The sequence below is a fragment of the Neoarthrinium moseri genome (genome assembly GCF_022829205.1).
Source record: "Neoarthrinium moseri strain CBS 164.80 chromosome Unknown scaffold21_Wmoseri_CBS_16480, whole genome shotgun sequence".
In the NCBI taxonomy this organism is placed as follows: Eukaryota; Fungi; Ascomycota; class Sordariomycetes; order Amphisphaeriales; family Apiosporaceae; genus Neoarthrinium; species Neoarthrinium moseri.
This window is the reverse complement of record NW_026055135.1, coordinates 278,645-300,513: the sequence shown is the minus strand read 5'-3', so window position 1 is coordinate 300,513 and position 21,869 is coordinate 278,645. Positions and strand designations below refer to the sequence as shown.

Sequence of the window (21,869 nt, the reverse complement as noted above, 5' to 3'; positions counted from 1 at the left end):
CATCAAAGGTGAGCTCAAGGCCAAAAAACCATCTCAAGTACAAGGCAAACGCAATCAAGGACAATGCAGTGCTCCCCACTGGTCGCGTCCGGTCATGGCAGTGGTTTAAATATCGGAACCACGAATGTGGCGGCGAAGGTTTCTCCTCGGCGATGACGAGTTGCTGTTATGCTTGTCCTCAAGACTGGGAATCACCTCTTCTGAATGCCCAGTATGCGCGAGAACGGATGATCCCTCGGGCGGAGGGAGAAACTCGAATGATTCGCTCGAGTTGTTCACGACCGCGTCATGGTTGGTGTTATACAGATTCTTTTCAGGGGAGTTGTTGCTTTTGTTACTCTTCACATGGGAGCTCGAGTCTGAGCGTTGCTTGAACGACGAATTTCTTTGGCTGCATGGAGAGCCTCTGCCTGACTGTGATCGCTGCTCCATGCTCGGGAAGTCTGTGGTTATCGGTCAGTCAGATCGTTTGGTTTTGGGATGCACACAATGGGCTTACCAAGTTGATTGGGCATGTGTGCCTGAGGAACCTCAGGTTCTTCATTTTCTGAGTCATGTGACAAGCGGTAATGGTCGTTCCCATCATTGCGCTCTTCGTCCGAGTCGCATGATTCTATGGAAATCAGACTAACTGTCAGATGGCTATAACTAGACAGGGTCGGGGGCGTGGAAGTTGCAGAGCTACCCCAAACATCGCCAAACAGACCAGAGCGCTTACCGGCCTGCATGAGTTCTTCTTCAACCATCTGTTCTGCTTCCTGCTCGTATTGGGTCTGGTCATAACCCCAGGAGTCGTGTTGGACTTGCGGTTCGGTGTCGAGCACAGCCCAGTTTGCATCAGCAGGCGTGGCGGGCATGGAATCAAAATGATCGTTGTCAGGTGACATTAGGTCCGGCTCCAGATCATCGCCTCGTTCATCCCAAGAACAGAAGGCGTTGCCTGTCATAGCAGGTATGTCCAGATCGACGTTCTCTGATCTCTCCAGAAGCTCGTCGAAGTTGGGCGCTTTCTCAAAGATCCCTGGGCAACCTGAGCCGATCTTACTGCTCGGTGAAGCTGAAACGTTACTTCTGGTGGGGCTATTACTACGACCAACAGGGGGGATATCGAATGTTTCTTGCTGAGAATTAGAGACAGGTTTGTCTTTGATAGCCGGGGGAGCGGACTCGTTCCCTTTGCGACCAAGCCCCCGAGAGGTGGCAGGCTTATCGATGGCTTCATCTCCAAGAGAATGGCTATGCCGGCCGCTGTGTTGCTGAGGATCTAGACTTGAAAAACATCGGCTTTTCTGGGCGAGCTCAGACCTTTCGTCATGAACGAGAGGTTGCTGGTACCAAGCCTCAGTACTCGGAACAGACTCGTGGCTGCCTTTATTCGAAGCAGCACCGAACCTCTGAGGACTTGCTTTGTGTGAGAAGTTCGGTACAATATCGCTCTTGCCCCGTTGGCTCCTGAGACCCGCAGCGTTTCTCGAAGAGGATCCTGCCTCGCGTTGTGACAGCTGGGAAGAATGCTCTACTGACTGAGACTTCTGCTCCCTAGACTTCCTTCCGTAAGTAACGGCCGTGGATGGTGCTTTGGAGTCGCCAATAGACTGCCTGTGAGAAGATTCGACCGAAGCTCGAGCCCGCTGCTCACTCGCAAGTGATGGATTGACAGCTGGGGGGCCATGAAGATGAGAGGGCGAGGCTTTCGCGGTACCTAGTGGTTGTGCTGACGAAGGCTTGAGGAGAGGCGATCGTGGTTTATGAGTCTTAACCGGACGGATTGTTGAGGCACTACGATCTGGACGCCGCATCCGACGCCCCCGACTTCGGCTTCGTGACGAGGCCCGGGAACTGGCCTCCTCGGGCGTGGACAAAGATGGCTTGCGACCGCGATGGCTGCCATATATGACAGAAGACATCGCCTTGAGGAAGCTGCCACGTCCATTCCTTGCGAGAGATTTCTGACATTGAGTCTTCTTACCAGACTTGGATGCGGCAACAGGCATAACTACCTCATCATCGGTGCTCATCGGAGGCAGAGCAGACGTCTTTTGTGAGGTTAGCAAGTGGTAATTTGTAGAGGTATCAAGTGTCAGCTTACCATGAACACGCTGGAAACACTTTCGCTCGCTTCAGAGTCTGTGTACTCAGCAGTAGCTGTGCATCGACGGCAATAACCCGGCTCAGGTGTTTCACCCCTTTTGAGGGGATGGTCTAGATGGTATCCTCTTGATCTGGTTCTACCACAACCGGCACACACATGTTTGTGTCTTCTTGACTTGCGCCGTCGCCTTTCGTGCACCTCATCACCAGGCTTTGCGACGGCCACCTGGGAATCCTTGGTTTCCTCGCTATTCCGGCCTTGGTGGTTACGTGAAGCCAGATGAGGCTTGACCACAGCCTCGAAGTGATTCTTGATTCTTTCGTCCTCTTGCAAAGTAGAAGACTGGGTATTGGCACCTCCAGTACCAAAATTTCCTGGAGGTCGCGGTGGCGGAGGCGGAATGAAGCTGAAGTTCGCAGGCTGTTGCAAGTAGGGGGCACCGGCCTGCTGGTTTTGCGTCATTGCAGGCACTGAGGTCGACTGCGGCGCTACAGATCCGGGATGGAAGCCTGATATGCCGAGACTTTGTGTCTGGTGGATGGGGACGTTTCTCGAGAGGTTGTCCGTGGGCATGCTCTGAGCGACGTAGCCTGATGTGAGAGGCCAGTTCGGATATCCATACTGGCCCAAAGCTTGGTCATGGACGATGTTGCTGGCAGCGATACCAGGATATGGGTGTACATGTGGAGGTCCTAGAGGAATGTAGAATGCACCAGTTGCTTCGGAAACCCGGGGAGACTCCTCCTCGGAATCATAGCGAGCGAACCGTATTCGTTCAGAGGGCTCATTGGTTGTAGGGCTCGCCTGGGAGAAGGACCGAGGTCTATGCTTTGGGTCGGGTACAGTTTGAGGTTGGCCTTCTTCCCATACCGCCTGTGGGTAAGTCTCAGGGTGACGAAGTATTCCTCGAGGTCTTGACGTTGAGCGTGAAGAAGAACTTGACGAGCCTTCGTTGATTTGCCTGGCCCTGGCCTTTGCTGCAAGAATGGATTCCTCACCATCGGTATCTACCTCGAATATTCGAGGCGCCGGAGTACTTCGGGCAGATCTAGATCTCGAAGCTTGGGAGACGATGCTGGGACGGCGACCTCGCTGGAAATCGGCACGAGATGAAATACCAAAGCTCTGGCCCAGCAGGTCGAAGCCGTGGTCTCGGAGCACATTTTCCTTCTTCTTGCGGGCGAGAGCGGGCTTCCCTGACTTGGTGGTAGTGACAAACACATCACTGTCTGGAAGGTAGACCTTGTCATCGTCAAGTAGGGGCTGGATTGAGATCGAGCCATTGCTCCTGTGAAGGGTCAGCGAAATTGTGTCCATATTCGACAAACCGTACGCAAGGGAAAAGAATGTCAGTCCAAGTTGACTGAAGTAACATGATATGAGAAACGGCAGCGGGATGTTGCCTTGAACTGATGACGGTGGAAGGAGAACGGTAAGTGCGAGGAGCTGTCGCTCATCCACAACCGGAAGCCCACCACAGCAAACGCGACACAAGATGACTTACTCGCTTCCCCTGCGAGATCTCTTCGACCTCCACATGACGCCCACAATCTGTTGCTCCCGAACGTAGGATGATTTCTGCTGGGAAAGTAAACGAGGAGGCGCGGCGGAAAGAAAGTGTGATTCAGCTCTGTTTGTCAGGAAAGAGCCATGCTCACACCGACAGCAGAGCTTGACGAATAGCCGGAGCCAGTGGAATTCTGAGCGTCGACGACGAAAGTGCAAAAAGGTGAAGAGAACTGGAAAGAAGAAGGAATCCTCCGGTTGATGGATTTCGGCCAATGCGAATGTGAACGGGTGGGAGGGCGAGATTTTGCCAGTTGTGAGTAAAGACAGGATACCGCTACCCTCAAACAACCGGAGCTGAGAGGACCTCTGCGAGTGAACAATGCACAATGAAAATGCGATTGCTCGGCGAGTAGAAGTCAACAAATTGCGCGGTTGCGGTAGATGGTTTACGTCTGGACAGCTCTGTTGGCGCAGAACACCGATGAACCAACGGGCAAAGATGAACGAGAGGCTTTTGGTGATTAGGAAATCTGCTGTCGAGATTGGATGCCCGACATCCATGGGTTTTCAAGCATGCAAAAAGGACGAGGCAGTAATCGATTGTTCATTCGATTCATACTTTTGAGATGTCATCCCTACTAGCAATTCGCGAGCCTCTCAATTTACACAGGGGACAATCGATCCATGACAGGTCTGAAGACATCACGATTCTCATCAATCAAGGAAATAGTATTTGCACATCGCTTTTTTCTTACACGTACAGTGCCTGTTTTCCCGGCTACTTTCCCAAGCCGAATCTGCAGATCCACGAGATCGCAGAAATAAATGGCACAACAGCCAGGTCCTCTATCTGATATCTTTGACCTGCAGCTTAGTCTACTCTGAGGACCCTAGGGCCACGCTTCTTGGTGGCCTTCTTCTTCTTGTGTCCCCTCTCGAAAGACGCCGCGGCGGCGTGATCGCGGCCAACATTGTCAAGATCCTTGACCTTGTAGATACGGATGATCCAGTTCTCGCTGGTGAAGGCTTCCTCCACGGTGTTTAGGACAGGGCCCTGGTCGGGGAGACGAGCACCACGGACACGGTCTTGAGCCTGTCCAGGTGGGAAGAGGGAGTTGTAGTTGTAGTAGGACATCTTGTACCTGGTAATTGTGAGCGCGAAGTGGGATAAGGAGGAACTTGCAGAACTTACATCAAGCTGTTCTTCATGGTGTCAGTGGCCTCGCCGTCAACTCGGTACTCGCCACGCTGGGTGAAGAAGTCTCGCTCCTTGACCTCGTCGGGCCAGATACCCTCGGCAATTCGGACCATCCACAGGAACTTGTTGATATCGTCACCCGAGTAACCAAGAAGACCACCAAACACGACCAGGACGTAGTCAACCTCGTGCTGACGCATGATAGGGTAGCTGACCTCCTCGCGAGAGCTCATAGCCTTACCAACCGTAGCAATGTGGGTGTTGTTCCAGGTGTTGTTGTCGACTAAGGTCGGCCGATCAGCCATACCACCAATCTGGTAACCGTAGTCCCACCACGACATGATCTTGGCGTCCTCCTTGGTGTTCTGTCGGAGCCATTGGTAGGCCTCACGGTAGTCGTCAATGATGTGCTGGCTACCATCAGGCATTCTGCTGGCAAGGACAACGGAGGGCGAGGAGTAGGCGTTGGAGGTGACCCAGGTGCAGTGGAGGACGAAAAGCAGCAGGTATACCGTCATGGCAACGGCAACGACAGCCTTGGAAATGAAGCTGTAGATGCCAATGTAGGGTTGGGACGTGGCACGCAGGCCACCCTTGTTCTTCTTCTTCTCGGCAACCTCGACGGCTTCCTCGGGAGCCTGTTCCTCGGGTACGGGAGAGCTGGCCACCAGGTATGTGTCGAGAAGTTGCGACACGGCGATAGCTGCAGCCACACACACCACAGGAGTCAGAGTCAGCATCAGCCTGACCATGACACCTGCGAAGTAACTTCCGAAGAGGGCGTAGACGACGATGAAGACATGCTGATCCTCCAGCTTTTGGAAGCACAGGTAGACACCAGCCGGGAACAACCAGATAAGGAAGTTCAGATCGAAGAAGAACGCGGGCCAGGCAGTAGGCTGATGCTCAGACACGGACGCGATGATGGGAATGTGAATCTTGGCATAGCCGGTGTCCCAGAGGGAGTAGAAACGACCAGACCAGGGCGCAATGTAGCCGGCGGAAGTCAGGCCCACAATGCCCAGAACACCAACACCGAAGATTGCACCCAGACCGACGTATAGGAAAGTCTGGAACTGACGGCCAGGGAGGGCAGAGCGGACGTAATCGAGGAATCCTACAAGCTGAAGGAATCCAAAAACACCTAGGTTTCATCAGTCGAAATTCTTTGCAGAGAAACAAAAATCCTCAGGACTTACCCAGAGCAGGCATGTGCTCACTGGTACGCACGGGCAAGAAACCAACGAAGGGAATCTGCATACTGGCCAGCGTTCCCAGTGCGAACCAGGTAGTGTAGGCGACGTAGAGTCTGCTGCTGTAACGGCCCATGCAGACCAGCACGAAAGAGTGGAAGGGGATCATGCAGGTGATGAAGACGTAACCACCCCACGACGCAACCATGTATCCGTAGAACAGAGCGCAGAGGCCACCCCAGAGCGCAGAGCCGACCTTCAGGGCCTTGATCCACAGGTAGAAGGTAAAGACCAGCAGGAAGATGGCAATGGCCTCGTTATCGTACGAACCAGCGACCGATCGCGAGATGTAGCCAGGGGTGATGCCCATGAAGGCGGCCGCCAACAGACCAGCCGAGGGCGATGTGGTCATCTCGTTGGTGAGCAGGTAGGCGGCGAAGGCCGTCAGGCCCGAGAAGGCCGGGGCGAGGAGGACGCAGATGTTGCGGATGTCAACGGGGACGGACAGGAAACGGAGGGCGTGGTAGATGACACCGCTGGTGACCATGAGACCGGGGTACAGTGTACCACCAGTCACTCGTCCCAGAGGGTGCCATGTTCGGTCGTCGAACCAGTCCCAGAAGTTGTAGAAGCCATTGGCGACCAGGTACTTGGTCGCTCTGAAGTTGAACCAGGGGTCGACTAGGAGGTTATTAGTATTCGCAACGGGGTTACGGGACGGTAAGGTCAGGCCGTTGAGCCGATGGGGGAGCTCGGAAGGAACGCACATTCGTGGATGATACTCTCGAAACCTGAGACATACGTAGTTAGCACACATGCTGAAAGCTAGCTACCTCCGCGGGAGGTAGGATGTTGATGTCCAATTGAGGCTCGGGAAGGCAGCTGCTACACCAACAAGCAGCCGGCGGCGAGCCTTGTCCAGTGACAGACGCCGTGAGAAGTGCCTTGGGGGGATGTAGACTTACGGATGACGGAGAACAGACGACTGGCCACGGCGGCACCTGCGATGAGGGCGAGGATGATGACTCTCAGCAGGGTCTTTGTGTTGTTGTTCTGGCCCAGGCCAGCGAGGACCTCGAGAGGTGAAGCTGACTCCGATGCGACCGCCATTGTCGCTACCGCAGTCTGTCTTCACGGGTGTGGTGAGGGAGGTTTGGGGAGCATGAAACTCGTCGACGATGGCGATGCTCTTTTTGGGGGTGGTGGTTTGATGCTTGCCGCTGGGGACCGACCTGGAGCCAAAGGGCGAATTGAGGCCAGCTGTTCCAATGGCTTGGCAAAGTTGGAGCTTGGGTTGAATTCCACGCGTTCACCCGGCCCCATAGTAACTTATCCTCCAGGGGTCCCGTCCCCCCATCTCGTCTCAGCTGCAAGGGTGGGGCACTAGCAAACAGCATGGAGGACTCGGAGTATATCTGAACAATGGATCAGTGCAGACAGAGGGAATACTGTGAGCTACCGTGGAATAAGCCACTGCCGGATCACCAAACTAGTTCGAGGGCAATCCGTTAAACACAGCATGCGGTGCATAAATGTTAGGACCAAAAGCTAGAGTACACGCCGCATCAGGGAAGTCATACGTGGGACATGGCATCTCATTGAACCTGAAGCGATCACGAGATATGCTATTACAGCTCAGCGAGGTCATTCTCTAGCTACTGTACAAACTCTTGACAGCATCTGATAATGAGTGTTCAATCGACCTGTGTACATCACCAAAGCATCTGTTAATATCACTCCTCGGGAATGACATGAAACGGAACACACACACACACACACACACATCAAGTAATCTCACCACAAAGCCGCATACAACCCAACACATCCCGCAACAAAAGCAGCCCCTCCCCTATACAGGTTGTAGACGCCCCAGGTATCGATCAAGGCATGGCCCGTCTCCTCGCGGGCGCCCATCTCCTCGCCCAGCACGTCCCCGAGGGCGAGGCCGCCGGCGCCGCCCAGCGCCTCGACGTCCCGGGCCTTGTCCAGGAGCTTGCGGTTGATGGGCATCAGCAGCCCGTAGGTGTACGGCAGGACGCTGAGGGCCAGGGCCGCGGCGAGCCCGTAGACGCGCGCCTTGCCCGGCAGCCTGTACGCCAGGTAGGCGTTGAGGGCGGCCGGGAGCACGAAGCCCGGCGGCAGCGCCCTGGACGTCGCCCGGAACATGCTGCCCCACTGCCGCAGCATGAGCGGCGTCGGCAACTCGAGGAGGCGCGGGATGACGAAGAAGGACAGCCCGAGATTCAGCCCGGAGGTTGTGGTCAAGAGCGCAATGCTCGCGGCCTGTGTGGCGCGGATATGCCCCGGGAGCTCGGCCATTTTCAAGGATTTGACTTCAAAATGTTGCAGTCTGGGGAGAGCACCGTCTTCTAGAACAGAGCTTGTGGTTGTGGCCCGCTGCAGGATTTGCTTTTATGCAGTAGAACAAACCTATACTCGGAGTATAAGGGCTGGCTTGCATGTTCACCGAAGTAGCAAGCTCACGCCCCATCTGTGACCAGTCGAAGTTGGCTAGCTTAAGGCAGAGAACCAGCCATGCCCATGTGACGTCAGGTGCATTCTTTCCCTTTGCCTGAATCCTCGATGGCAAGAGCCCCTTCTCCTTCCTTTATTTTGAAACACATTATCTAAAATGGCCGTTGTATGCTACTCAGAACTTTCTTCGCCTCTAGAAACAAAGCCCCGTGGCACCTGGACTCCCACTTGCTCACCTGTCCGCCTTTTTCGCCAGCTCAATCTTCTCATTTCCGCAAGAGTGGATCGGTCGCTCTCAAAGGCCCAGCCCGCGCGGAGACCTCCTATCAGCTGCCACACCGACAATAGTGCCAATAAGCGGCACTGTCCTCAACAGCAAGCCAAGACAGTTCGTCTTCAAATCGCATTCAAAGCCCGATTGGCTCAGCGGTAGAGCGCCTCACTAGTAATGAGGAGGCGATCGGTTCGACTCCGATATTGGGCATCATACGATGGCTTAACCTTTTGCCGGGTTTCAAACCTCTAGTCTTATCAATGTTGTAGGCATTCTTTTTTTGTTTTGTTTTCCACCATGTCAGCACGTGAGCCACTACTGCGGGAAATTTTGACAATCGCCCAAAAAGATGCTCCAACGCCACCTGCATGGCCAGAGTGTTATTCCCGGACACCTGTAAAGCAGTGGCTATACTCGATGAATGACAACTGATCAACTTCGGATGGTCTTTTCGATGCCTAAAGCTAGCAAGCCAAATATCGTAAGAGCCATTCAGGTACATATAAACGGACGTACATGAATCCTGCAGACTGTAACTTGACCATGGCGAGCGAGCGAGCGAAGCGCCTGCCCTTGCCAAGAGCGCGAGACTCAAAAACAAGTCCACCAAGGCGCCGCTTTCAGGACTCGTCGCGACGTTGTTCGGGCTTCCTTTCCTCCTGCGCTTGGTGCTGCAGCTGACGGCGCGGGATGTCGACATGTAGCCCTCTCTCATACAGGTTATTCCATTACGTTCTACACTATATGCATAGTGAGAAGTCCCATCTAGCCAGGCAGGCTCATGAGTATAATGAGGAGAATATCGATGGGCGCTGTTGCGATCATGCCAGCGAATGGACCACTGGACGTCCCCATAGAACCGTCGGGATATCACAGAGTTGACCAGCAGTTAGGAATGCTCCTCGAAATTTATACTTGTTCAACGCTCTCGACATACAAGTTGCAGCATTCACCCGCAGAACGCAGGAAAGATTTACCATCAGTTATTTTTTCTTCTTATTTTGTAATCAACGCCCATCCATTCGTTTTGCTTTTTTAATCTATTCGTACATGTAAAAACACCTAGTTCAGCAAAAGCTTTTTGGCACCGCCCTGTATTGTGGGTGAAAAAAAAAATGACGTCTAGTGCAGGTTCCCTTTCCGTTGTTCCTTGATGCGAAATCATCAGCCACGCCATGAGACATGCAACCATAAAAATAAGGGACGAGGAGAACTGAAGCCGGCCATTCGCTCAAGAGGCATCATTCTTCTCGTCGAGCAGAAACCAAAAGACCATCGCGTGCGCTGACTTAGACCATGATCTGTCCCGAGCAGACGAGAACGGAAGAAAGGATCGAGCCGAAGAGGGGTATGTCGATGAAAAACACCAGGCAGCAAAAGTAAAAAAAGGTGGCAGTCGTAAATGGCCATCCATATTCGACGCTCCGTACGGCACCAAACCCCCTTAACATCCGCATTCCCTTCGTCAATTACCGTGCCATCATACCGGAATAACACCTTGAGACGCAGCAAATAGTCCTGGAGATGAGGTACTAGATGCACAAGACAAAGTGGGAAGAAACAAAATCCAAAGACCATAGACGGCTAATGCCACTACGTGGTGGGCAAAGTCCCACTGCAGCGCTCTTGAAGCCAGACGGCCTGCGACCATGTTGACATGAGAGTTCGTGCCAGATCGTTGCCAAGCCTATGTGCCTCAGAAGTAGCACATCACGGGTGCCTTGTCGGGATAGACATAACTGTGCAAAGTGTCCTCATCAAATGCTGACTTTCATCGGACCCTTCTGACTGGTCGCCAATCACGCATATAACTGGCAAAGAAACGCTGCCTCGAATGCATGATGCTGCTGCATGATCCGGCATGTGAGTCGATTTGAGCGTCATGCAACTTTTGTTGATTAAGGATGTGTCGTAATATCAAGGTGAGTTGGCCAATAGAGTCTATCCAGCAGTACTGGCAAAGACTCGAAGACCTGTCAGGTGGTACCAGAATAGTAATGGAGAATCGTCCAACTCAATGCCACATGAAAACCCGTGGCGGCAAGTCGTCAGCGCGTAAGTTCGAAGACCTGCCCGGAAAGAAAGTTGCAGACCATGGCTGAATTGGTACTACCAGCTGAATCTCACTGCTTTCACTTGACATATTTGCAGCGACTGACTGGCCCAGCCTTTCTGAACATTTCAACGAAGCTGATCTCAATGACCCGCAACCTCGACATCGGCATGAACACCGTTGGTGTATGCCTGTGCGTTCTCTCCAGTACCGTTGGTGAGGGCCGAAGAATCGCCATTGGCAAGAGGGGCACTCTTGCCAGCGACAGCTCCGTTCTGGTCGGCATCAGAGGCACTAGAACCGCCCTTGGGGGAGAATTCGGGAGCCACGGCTGACAGTTGAGGCTCACCAGGGGCGGCGTGTCCATTCACACCATTGATCATGCCATGTTGCTCAGAAGCGTCATTCATGTATCCGGGGAACGGGGCGCCGTTCGGCTGGTAGTAACCTGGCACCTCCATCTGGTAAGGCGGCATAGCCGGCTGGTAAGGTGGCATCCACTGCTGGTAGCCCTGACCCCATCGCCAGACGTTGTGCGGACCATCGTCAAAGTTAACAGCATCGTGTCTCGATCCCTTGGGGTAGATGTACTTCTGCCAATCATCGACACGTCGGACGCGGTCACGGCCATCCTCACAACCTGTAACGAGCTCGATGTCCGGACACTCAATGCAGGCGGCCTTGACCAGCTCCATCTGTGTTGCGATTTCACGCATGCGTGAAAAGCTGAGAATGACATCGAGGAAGACATAGCCCTGGGAGTCCATGGATTTCCTCAACCACGAGTCCTTGATCAGGTTGTTGACTGAGAAGTAGTATGAGAGCTGCTTGACGAGCATGTTCATGAGGGTCTGCTCATAGGGGTAAGGCTGAGGTGGGAAGGCCGACATCTGGTGCATCGAGGGGTCCATCGAGAAGTTGGGCTGCGCTTGCAAAGACTGAGGCCGGTTTCTGCCATTGCGGCCGCCCGAAGCAGAGTTGCGCTGAGATCCACGAGTGCTGGGCGCACCAGGCATACCGTAGCCCATCGGGGGCATATTGCCAGGGAATGAGCTCTGGCGTCCAGGAGCAGCGCCCGGTCCGGCGAAGCCTTGGCCGTTGGAAGGATAGGCACCGTGGTGTCCTTGGCCATTCGCTCCACCACGTCCGCCGCGACCTCCACGTCTGTCGGGTCTAGGAGCGCCGTGGTGACTTGAGTCTCTGACCTGAGCTGGGGCGTCCTTCGAGGCGTCAATTTGCTGAGGGCTGGCGCCATTTCGGGCATCAGTGGCAGTCGAGTTCTCGGAAGCGACTTGCTGCTGGCTTACGCCATTGACGTTAGCATCCGCCGGGGTTGAGGCATCGTCAACGCCATTAACCTGCGAAGAGATATTGATTAGCATTCGATTCTAGATATTCATGGGAAAGAATGCTGAGTTGACGAACCGGTTGTGAAGATGTAGCCTTGGTGACTTCCTTGCTTCCCGAAGCTTTCCGGTCACGGCTGGCAGAAGCGTCTACAGAGGCGCGCTTGTTGGCTTGGGCGGAGTTCGATGACCCTCTAGCAGCATTGACAGCATTTTCGCCAAACCTATCGGTTCTGGGTGTGGCTTGAGTCCTATCGATAGAGCCGGTCGCGCCAGCGTGGCTTCCTCTGGTGCCTGCCTCACGGCCGCCACGTCCCGATGAGCCTGTTCGGCCACCGCGGGGGGTCCGCGTTGGGACTGGGGTGTCCCATTTGATCGTTGGTACGATGGGGATCTTCTTCCATTGCTGCTTTCCCTTGGGACCTGAATCCTGCTTGTCCTCCGCGGACTCTTCGTTCTCGGCCTGCTTGCCGGTGCTATCTGGTGCCTTGATCTCGGTGGCTGCCGTCTCAGGCGTTGGCCACGACGTGACATCAGATACTGCAGGCAAGGCCTCGGATCCAGCCTTCTCGCCAACTCTACCTCCTTTAGGCAGCGTCTTTCGCGATACCTGGTCACCGCTGTCTCGAACGGTGTCCTTCTTCTGGCTCTTGGCCACATTAGAGGCTGGTCGGCTTTGCCCGGCAGCGGTTTCGATCTTCGACTCGGCGGTGGCCGGCTGGCTGGCAGCGACACGGGCAGGGGCGGCTTGCGGGACTACCTTGGCTTTGGCCTCCTTGGCGCGCTGTGCCCAGATGTTGACTGACGGGAGCGGTGCGTCAGCGAGTGGCACCTGGGGCTTCTGCTCCTCGACTTCCTTCTCTTTGGAAGCTGCTTGGTCTTGCTCCGAGTCCTTCTCGGCGGACTTTGACTTCTTGCCTTTCCTTGCCTTCCTATTGTCGGAAACGTCGGAAGCACGTGTCGCCGAGGTGGCCTTAGACCGTCTTTCCGTCTGGCTTGCTGCATCACTCAACGGCTTCTTGTCCTGTGTAGATGGTGCAGAGGACTCTGCAGTAGTCTTGATCGCGGAATCCTCCTTGCCTTGCTGTTCCGTCGCGACTGACTCGGGCTTGGTAGCTGAACTCAGCTGGCCAGGTGCCTGTGTGGTGGCATCATGGGCACTTTGCTCGTTGGGCGACGAAGAAGGAGCGACTGAAGGGGGATCGCTGGTTGTGCTGGAGGCTGCGTCGTTGTTCTGACTGCTGGCTACCGATCCAGCCTGGCTGACTACTGACTGCGGTGCAGGAGGGTTGGGGACCTGGCCGCGAGCGGCCTGTGCATACGAAAACGCGGTCGACATGATGCCGAACGAGTCCGTAGACGTAGAAGTAGTGGGTGTACCTGGCGCGGAAGAAAATCCCGTTTTCACGTCCGCCTTCGCACCAGGACCACAAGGTTCTCGAGTGACCCAAGGACACCTCACCCTGCGGGAGAATCTGTCCTCCGGCGTGAGAGGTCGCGTGCCGTCAGCAAAGATGTGCGACTCTTTGCTGCTTTTGCAAGGAACCGAAATCCAGGCGGCGAGACTCTGGATCCGGTCAGAAATCGAGGTCGAGGAATCGGCCGCGGGAAGGGATCAGGTATCGCTGCGTCAAAAGTCGTCCAGGTGAATCGACAAGTGAGATGCGAGTCGGGTGCAGGGCGGCCAATCGATGGACTGCAGGAATAAAAAAAAACGAATTGCTGGCCCAAGGCAGAATGCGGGGTGCAACCTAGGAGCAAGATGCACAAAGGCGAGAATCTGGGAAAATGATGTCGTCCCACACAAAAAGAGCTGCACGGGAAGACAGCTGCAGTGCGTCGGGGGAGGGAGCAGGAGGGTGCCTGGGGAAGACGGCAGCGCGGAAAGGGCTGCGGCGTCGAGATTCTGGTGCGGTGGGTGCAAAATCTGACGCAGTCCGAGTTTGTTCTCTCAAACACAGGCCTCTCGAATGCAGATGCAGGAAGAGGGTGCTGTGCAGCGAGAAGGAGGTGAAAAAACAGATCCAGCCGGAGTGAACCTAGGAACTAAGTGAGCAGAAACTGCAGACTGACTAGACGTCTCCAGGAACTGGTGTGTGTGAATCGCAAAGACGTGGCCTTGTAAGATGGGCACCGCTGACGAGACACTACTCAGAGGAGGAAAGACGGGCGAGGGCCAGTCAGTGTGTTCCTGAAATCAAATCTTTTTTTTCCCCGGGCAATGGGCACGGCTCGGACCGTCGGCCTTTTCGTAGGTGCGTAGCTGGAGACTGCTGGCGGGCGTGAAGGCAAGCTCGTCAACCGAAGCGTCGACAGGTTTCGCTTGGCGATACCGCGGGACAGACAATGTAAATGGCGAGTGGGAAAGGAAGCAGGTGCTGGGGCGCCTGCTCGTCTTCTTCTACTGCCGGATTGCTTGCCTCAGTAACAGCTGTACCACCCGACTGCTTGACACAAAGAAGGTAAGGCTATTGGGAGGGGAGAGGGTTTGGGTGGTGAAGGGATTTTGTGTGTTTTTCCAGAGCTCGGGGGAAAAAATTAATTTTTTTTTTTCTACTGGCCGCCGCCGCTCTCAGTCGGCCCTTGGCTGCAAGTGTGGATTATTTTAGGGACCCTCTTCCACTACGATTGGAACCTTTCCGGGAGTGAATGACTTATTACCAAGTCGGCCAAAGTGAATTTTCGCATTGGAGGGGCAACTGGGCTCCCAACTCCTCACGCCCACTGTCGCCTGGCCACTGAGAAGGGACGACAAGAGCCGGGGCAGCGCCAATGGGGACTGTCGACTTTCCCCTTTCAGACTGGGATGCAGTCTTGCAGAGTTCCATTCACTCGAACCCGTCTGCTGCTGTTGTATTCTTCCTGGCCGTGACGATGCGACACAGCGCCTTCGGCAGCCCGGCTTAATCGTAGCCAGGTCCCCCAGCCAGGTCCGTCCACTACCGTAAGGTACTAGCTGGTGCCCAGAGTCGTGTGCTCAGTGGAGCTAGCACCCCCCATCAATGCACGAATATGAACCGGTTATGGCCACCTGCAGTCTAATAAGCGTGATGCGCATTCTAGAGTCCACGGATGGGTTTTCTAGTCATCTAAATCCATGACCACTCTGTCAATTGGGCTTGGAGAAAGCTCCTGGGGTTTCGATTAACTTCAATAACTGCGATCCCTCCCAAGAAAGAACTTTGGAGGTTTGGGATGCCTGGCTCCGAGGCACCCATGGCCTGTACTGGTGTACTGGTGTACTGCAACGCATGCTGAGGCCCAAGAATGTCTACGCACTTGATGGCCCTGTCTCGCATCGACCCCGTCCCTTCATCTCTCGTCCCAAGGCCTCACTGCGGTTATTCCCCTAGGCAGAGTCTACGCTTATTGTTTGGGGGTGATTCAAATCCTACCAAGACTGGCTTGGTATATACGTACCTATCTGGGTCACTAAACCGAAGACGATGCCGACTGACAAGGACGATGTCGTATAGCCACAAACATCCATTACGCTTCTGGGAGAGGGTTCACTGGGGAGCAAATGAGACTTTCACTAATACCAAAAGTATTTTTAGGCTCGTTATATTGGACACACCGTGGCAGGGCGCGTGAGGGCGAATAATAAACTCGGCCACTGGTACGGAGCATGTTCGTTCAATCGCTGATGGGGTTGCCTTGGTGCGTTCTCATGTCCCCTCCAGGCGGAGTGTGGTTGCCCGCCAACTCGGACTTTGGGCGCCCCGCAATATGGCTTGAACACGAGCCGTTAGAGTAATCTCGGGTCATAGGCCTCCAGGTGTTGTTCCGAGCCGCGCCCACCTCAGGGTCCTGGGCCAGTCCCGCTCTGAGCACGTGTGCTAAGCCTAGGCAACTTTGGAGATCCGCACGCCAAGCTTCCTCCCTCTCGCGGTTTGGCGGGGTATACCTACGCGCATACTGTAGGGAGAGAGGCACAACTTGCTTCCCACGGCGCCATTGTTGGCGTCCCCACCAGCTCCCCAAAGCGATGCCCTTGCTTCGTCGGCGCCGCCCAGTTTGCCAGATTCAGACCAAGGTGCGGCGGGCATAGTGTAACACCAAAGATTCATGGGGTCGGTTGGCTCGGCAGAGGCACCACCCACGCGTCTGACAGGGTGGTTGCGAGTGCCTGACAGCTTACGTATTTCAGCTACACAGATGTCCACTGTCTGACGAAGATGGCTACCTAGCGTCTGACGAAGCGACCAGAATGTAAGCAAAAGACATGACTTTGAGCATCTTGTATCCGTGTCAAGACTTAAACGTGGCTGGATCTCTAAGGCTATAAGGCTACACTTCATTGGTTTGTGGCAGACCCGAGGCAAGTCAGCAGCAGACTGCCGAGATGTCACAAACTCGAATCTTCTTCATATGTTCCACGCTTGGCGTTTGCGAGTAGATACCGGAGCAGCTCCTGCTAGCTAGACGTTCATACATTCAATCTTCTCCGGTCCCTTATGTGAAATCTTTGCCTCGTTGATCAACCGCGAGACAACTTGGCAGGATAACTTCGAGTTAATAAATCGTCGTAGTTGCTAAAGAAATTTGGTTTCCTAATAGCTGAAGGATGGTAGAACACATTGGGTCATTTCCACGTTGACTAGGTCTGTATAATCATGGAAGGAATGGCCATGTCAACAAGAAGCATTTACGTTTGCTTCTCAGATATATAGGACCTACGGTGAAAGCCTGTGCGTATGTTCGTAATGCGGCTGTTTTCTGAGCTGTTCAGAAAGCGTGGCTGTCATAGCGGTACAATAGCAGAGATTATCTTGCTCTGAGCTTGCTTCAAAGGGTTCTATGAGACTTGAGTACGCTGTCTGCCAGATTTCTAACTATTACCCGGTCAAAAGCTCTTGCAGAAAGCCAGGAGACTACTCCTGCAACCGGGGACAGTATTCATTTCCGGACGTGTCTATTTAAAAGAAGGACAACTTCAGTCGAGTATACCATATTCTTTGGTTTATAAGACTTCTTCACCTTACTGGAGACCTGCCCTCGTTGGGTTATGATATGATGGACCACAGCGATTCACCATCTTCGCAAAGCATCTCGGTATTGCAACACTTGCTAGGGCACCAGAATAATTACTCAGGCTCACGTCATACCCTGAACAGCGACAGTCGCTACAGACGCTGGAGATACCCATACATCATCCAAACCTGGGACTTGCTAAAAATGACTACTCCCGATCCCTTTCACAGCAGCCGCACAGCCCACCGCTCCAACCACACGTGACAAAAGGGCAGAGCGAGCATCGTGGGATGTGCAGATCCCGGCCACTCCGAGGCTCGCAAACAAGATGACTCAGCTCGCGTGGCAAGTTCGTGCTGATTACGTAGCTCTCGGGCGCTCCAGCTACCCGCTATAATTAGACAGCCTCGCGAGGCGGCGCCCAAAGAGCCTCCTTGCTCGGCGGGTGTAATCCTGCCCCTTGCATCCGGGGTGGTTCGCGGATGCCCGGGTGCATGGTCCGAGCCGGCCGCAATTGAGCGCAGAAGCACCAACTGCATCAGGTAGCGACGCATGGAGCCTCATGATCTGTACCTTGTCGTTTGGCGGTTGTGGTTACATTTCGGCTGCGGGGACTGATGGCTGAGTTCGGAGTTGTGGCATCGGGCAGAGAGGATAGATGGGCACAGGCATCGAAGACTTCTCGTCTGCCCACGAGGACAAGGGCTGGAGGGACTGGCAGGCCTACCGAAATTTGGGTATACCTTGTGTGTGAATAGAGTGTTGTAAGGCATTCTGCAAATTACAGATGCCTGGCAGCATCTTGTAGCCTAGATTGTAGGCTGCCATTAAATCCACAAATCCACAAGACATCATCGGCATCATGGACAGGTCGGATCTGCAAAAGGCTGAGGGTCAAATAGACCATGATTGTACATTTTGAACTATTCAAGATCTTACACAGGACAGGTATGGGGCTCTTTCCTTGTACAAAGTTGACTAACCGGTCAACCAGGCAACCGTCCTGCGTGCGCCAAAGGTTGTGGCGAGGCGTAGACCGCTGGATCCCATCGGAAAGTAACTGACCAGATACCAAAGTAGACATGCCATCTGGATGATGGCAGAGATCAGGGTCAGGAATGTACTTTGTAGCTGTAAGTGGCATTAGTCATACAACGTCGGGCAATGGCATAGCCACAGCAGGGTTGACTCACACCGAGGGAGAAGTAGAGTGTCATGAAGATGGAGCCAAAGTAGGCTGCAGTAAAGGGGATCCTGTTTCCAGAGAAGAGGTGTTGAACATAGGTCATCGGTCCCATCATGGCACCCCATGAGCAGAGGAATAGTATGGAACCAAAAGACCATCTAACACGGTAATTAGTATAATACTCGCAGTATGCATGACAGTTTAGAAACACGGCAATGAGGAAGTGGCGTCGCAGGGCGTTGCAAGCAAGCCGGAAGCTATCCGGGACTTGTTGGTCGCCCACGACTCATGCAAGATAAGGTGCATATGCAAGGCGGCTCGTTGCATATGGGCAGAGCCGACTGGTAGAAGTATATTGCTTGATCCAGTCGGGCGCCATAACATGACCACATGCACACGTGAGGCAGGGATCGGAAGGGGCAAAGGAAGGGTCCTCCAGGCACTCACAAGATGGCAAACTTCCGGGGTTTGGCGATCAGTATGGGCCACAGGGCGAAGCAGAGCACGAAGCAGGCGAGGGCGGCGATGTTGCAGCCACCGAATATCAGAAGACGGTCCCAACGACTCACTGTAGATAAGATCGAGATCTGAGGTCAGCCTTGGACTAGAGATGGGGATTGACAATGCCTAAAAATTGTCCATGTGCAAAGATAAGACACGAGATGCAGGAGCTGCAGGAGCTACTGGCGCTGCAGAGGCTGGCACATGGGCGCCATCAAGCTCCACAGCTGGGAGTACCCGAAGACGGGCGGGGGGTCCAAAGGGAAGCAAGGCTGGAGAAGGCGCGGGATGTATCACTACTCACTTGCAAACCATCCCTCCTCCTCCTCGCGGCGGGTGCTGGCGGGTAGAGGCGCACCGGGGCCCTCGGTGACAGGCAGTCGAACATAACCGCGATCGCCGAAAGGATTAAGAGACTTGATGGAAGACAGCAAGCCTGACTGCTGGCTGGTGTTGACGGGTATATCGGAGTCGCGACGGGACCAGCCCAGCGAGTTCATGGAGTCTCGAAACGAAGACGAAGCCATGGCCTAAGTTAGATGGCAGCTCGGTATTTCTGGCAGCTAGCAGACGGGTTTCCCAGCTCTTCCTTGGTTGGAGATCCCTTAGTCCCTTGGCTCCCCAGCTGCGGCGCGATTCGTACGTCTTTCCAGCGGGTCTTCGCTCGCCGTTGCGCGTCGAGTTATGGGTCGGAGTGCGTGGGTGTGTTGAGGGCAGGCAGGGCAAGGTCGTAGTCGATGCTCGACCGGGTGTGTCCGATGACCCTCCTTCGAAACAGGTGGGCAGTTGATGAGGCTGTGGTTTAGGGGAAGAGGATGGCTCGTCGTTGGTTTAGGGGGTGTGGTGTGGGGTCGGCAGGTGGCAGGCGGCGGCGTGATGATTGGCTGCTTGTCACGTAAGCCTTGCGTACTACCAGCGGCCGGCGCATTCGACTGCCGCCGACTCTCATGGATCCAACGTTCCCTCCCAGCCTCTTTGACCGCTGTCACTGGGAACAAGGTGTGTGGTAGGTGAACGGGGACGCAACGAAGGGCGGTGGTGGTGGGTCCTTGGGATGCAGTTTGACTGATAACACTACGACACCACTACGTACCGAGTACAGAGACAGACATGAAATACCGGGTCTGGGAATATCTCGGTCCCTTGATGTTGGTGTTGTGTGTGTACCCTTTTCGGAAGACCGCAACACCTGATCCGTCCTCGTGAAAGCTCACGACTCGCTGGGAGGGGGGGGGCCTCCTCAGAGTACCCTTGGTAGCCCACCTTCGCTGTTGGCGGGAGGTATAGGAGTTTTATGGCCTCAGCACTTGACTATACAAAAGCAAGTACGCTGAGAGCGCTTCTCGTGGGTGTCGGTGGATGCTCCACGAAAAAGGCTCCAGTCGCCCGATTCTCCAGCGCAGGTGAGCGTGGCTTTTATGAGGCTCTGTCTGCAATCACTCAGACGGCCGCGTGGCAGGCTTTGGTGGGAGCCTAGATACCTCCAGTGCCCACGCAATCAACTGCCCACCGGGACTCGTTCCACAGGGTGGATTGGCGGATGATGCCCTCCGTCACCAACCATCTTCCAAATCCCGTCCAGCAATCCAGAGGACACCTGGATCTTACCCTCGATACTATGGTACTGAGCAAAGAGCCAAGCTCCCCACACACACATGCACACACACACCATCAGCAGCGGTAGGGTAGGATTAGTTCTATCATAGCATCATGGCATGTCCATATGGGCGGCTAGCTCGGCTGCGCGAAGAGCTCCGTACAATCTGGCACTTCGTCACGGTAGCTCCAAACCGATAGCATGCATCACGAACCGTTCCCCTCCCTGCGGAGAGGAGGATACGGGAATCACTGGGTCCCCATTAAAAAGAGCCAAAATACGCACCGTGCCGGACGGGCACTATCGAAACCTTGCACGTTCGAGCCCGAACGGTTGGAGTTCGCTGTCATGCGCTGTGATTGGCCAGCATGATCCCAGCGACACTCCATGCAGCTAGCCGTGCGGATCGTCACCAGCATGTGGTCGGCATTCGTTACATGATGCTACGAAACCCATCCTCCGACGTGCTGTAGATCTGGGGAAACGCTTCCACCCAAGCCGAGTGGCTCTTCTTCCTCGCTAAGGACCCTGAAGATATGCACATCCAAGAACTACCGTGCTTATCTCGACTCAGCTTCGTGATGGAAAGCTGAGATGAACGCGATCCTTCTCCAATGAGCGCCGTTGCCGCCTGGAAGCTTCTTAGCTTTGATGGCTGGGAGTGTCCTCTAGGGCCGGGCTGCAAGTCAAAATAGCTCCAGCTCAGTGTTCCTGGCATAACCAAGATTGGACGTGCCCGATATGGCGAAGCGGCTGGTTTAGGCATCGAGAGATGCTTGTTCCTTGGTTCTGCCCGTCTGGTTTCGTAGAAGCTGTGCAGGGATGCATCCGTCACCAAACCGATCGGTGCTAGGCCGAAGTATATCATATCAGATCCCCAGTGCGTACGTACATACAGTACGACGAGTGATGGAGGAGCTCCTGATGGGAATAAGTCGGCTGGGTTCGCGACCGAGCACCCACCACCCATTCCCCTTCATAGATACGACAAGTATCTATACGAGCATGTATCATTAGGTCGGTGTTGGGCATGCTATGACTCAGAAGGCAAGATTCGCAGTTTCCAAGGTTGACTTGCAACCCTTATCTGCCAGTCCCGCAAGAATGCCATCTTCTCGTCATGCACTTTCCCATGATCCAGCATAAGCTACCATGAACCATGGACGACGCTAGCCCTGTATAGAAGAGGTGTGGCAGGGTGTCTCACCTAGGCAGGGTGGCTGACTTCAACACACCGCGTCACGCGTTTTGGCATAGTGCCCTCCTTCCTGCCCCAGTCTCCGGAAACGCCCATGGTGGTACAGACTTGGATAGAGAAGACCGTCCAGTCTATCAGGGCGAGGACGAAAAAGGCCCGGTGGGAGAGAGGCAAGCGTGTAGCACACCACTACCTTTCTCGAGCGTTGCCAAAAGTGGGTTTTACTGGGTTGGGCAGAAGTCATCAGACGCACCAAGAGCGACATCACGGTCG

The 21,869-nt window shown here is 54.4% G+C and overlaps 5 protein-coding genes across 5 annotated transcripts; all 5 read right to left on the bottom strand.

The window, feature by feature from the left end:
- Positions 1-105: 105 nt before the first annotated feature.
- JN550_006234 (uncharacterized protein) lies at positions 106-4,162 on the bottom strand (the record flags this gene model as incomplete). Its single annotated transcript, XM_049317950.1, has 4 exons — positions 106-443; positions 500-2,036; positions 2,090-3,380; positions 3,597-4,162. 4 exons carry the CDS (start codon positions 4,160-4,162, stop codon positions 106-108), a joined length of 3,732 nt encoding a protein of 1,243 aa, XP_049171794.1.
- Positions 4,163-4,472: 310 nt separating this feature from the next.
- JN550_006233 (uncharacterized protein) lies at positions 4,473-7,102 on the bottom strand (the record flags this gene model as incomplete). Its single annotated transcript, XM_049317949.1, has 5 exons — positions 4,473-4,743; positions 4,794-5,943; positions 5,999-6,673; positions 6,760-6,783; positions 6,958-7,102. The coding sequence occupies 5 exons, from the start codon at positions 7,100-7,102 to the stop codon at positions 4,473-4,475; spliced, it is 2,265 nt and encodes a 754-aa protein (XP_049171793.1).
- A 684-nt stretch (positions 7,103-7,786) lies between these two features.
- JN550_006232 (uncharacterized protein) lies at positions 7,787-8,311 on the bottom strand (the record flags this gene model as incomplete). The annotated part of the gene is made up of 1 exon (XM_049317948.1): positions 7,787-8,311. The coding sequence occupies one exon, from the start codon at positions 8,309-8,311 to the stop codon at positions 7,787-7,789; it is 525 nt and encodes a 174-aa protein (XP_049171792.1).
- Positions 8,312-10,937: 2,626 nt separating this feature from the next.
- On the bottom strand, positions 10,938-13,479 carry JN550_006231 (uncharacterized protein; the record flags this gene model as incomplete). The annotated part of the gene is made up of 2 exons (XM_049317947.1): positions 10,938-12,152; positions 12,220-13,479. The coding sequence occupies 2 exons, from the start codon at positions 13,477-13,479 to the stop codon at positions 10,938-10,940; spliced, it is 2,475 nt and encodes an 824-aa protein (XP_049171791.1).
- A 4,613-nt stretch (positions 13,480-18,092) lies between these two features.
- Positions 18,093-19,328, bottom strand: JN550_006230 (uncharacterized protein; the record flags this gene model as incomplete). Its single annotated transcript, XM_049317946.1, has 4 exons — positions 18,093-18,245; positions 18,308-18,458; positions 18,748-18,868; positions 19,106-19,328. The coding sequence occupies 4 exons, from the start codon at positions 19,326-19,328 to the stop codon at positions 18,093-18,095; spliced, it is 648 nt and encodes a 215-aa protein (XP_049171790.1).
- Between the last annotated feature and the right edge of the window lie 2,541 nt (positions 19,329-21,869).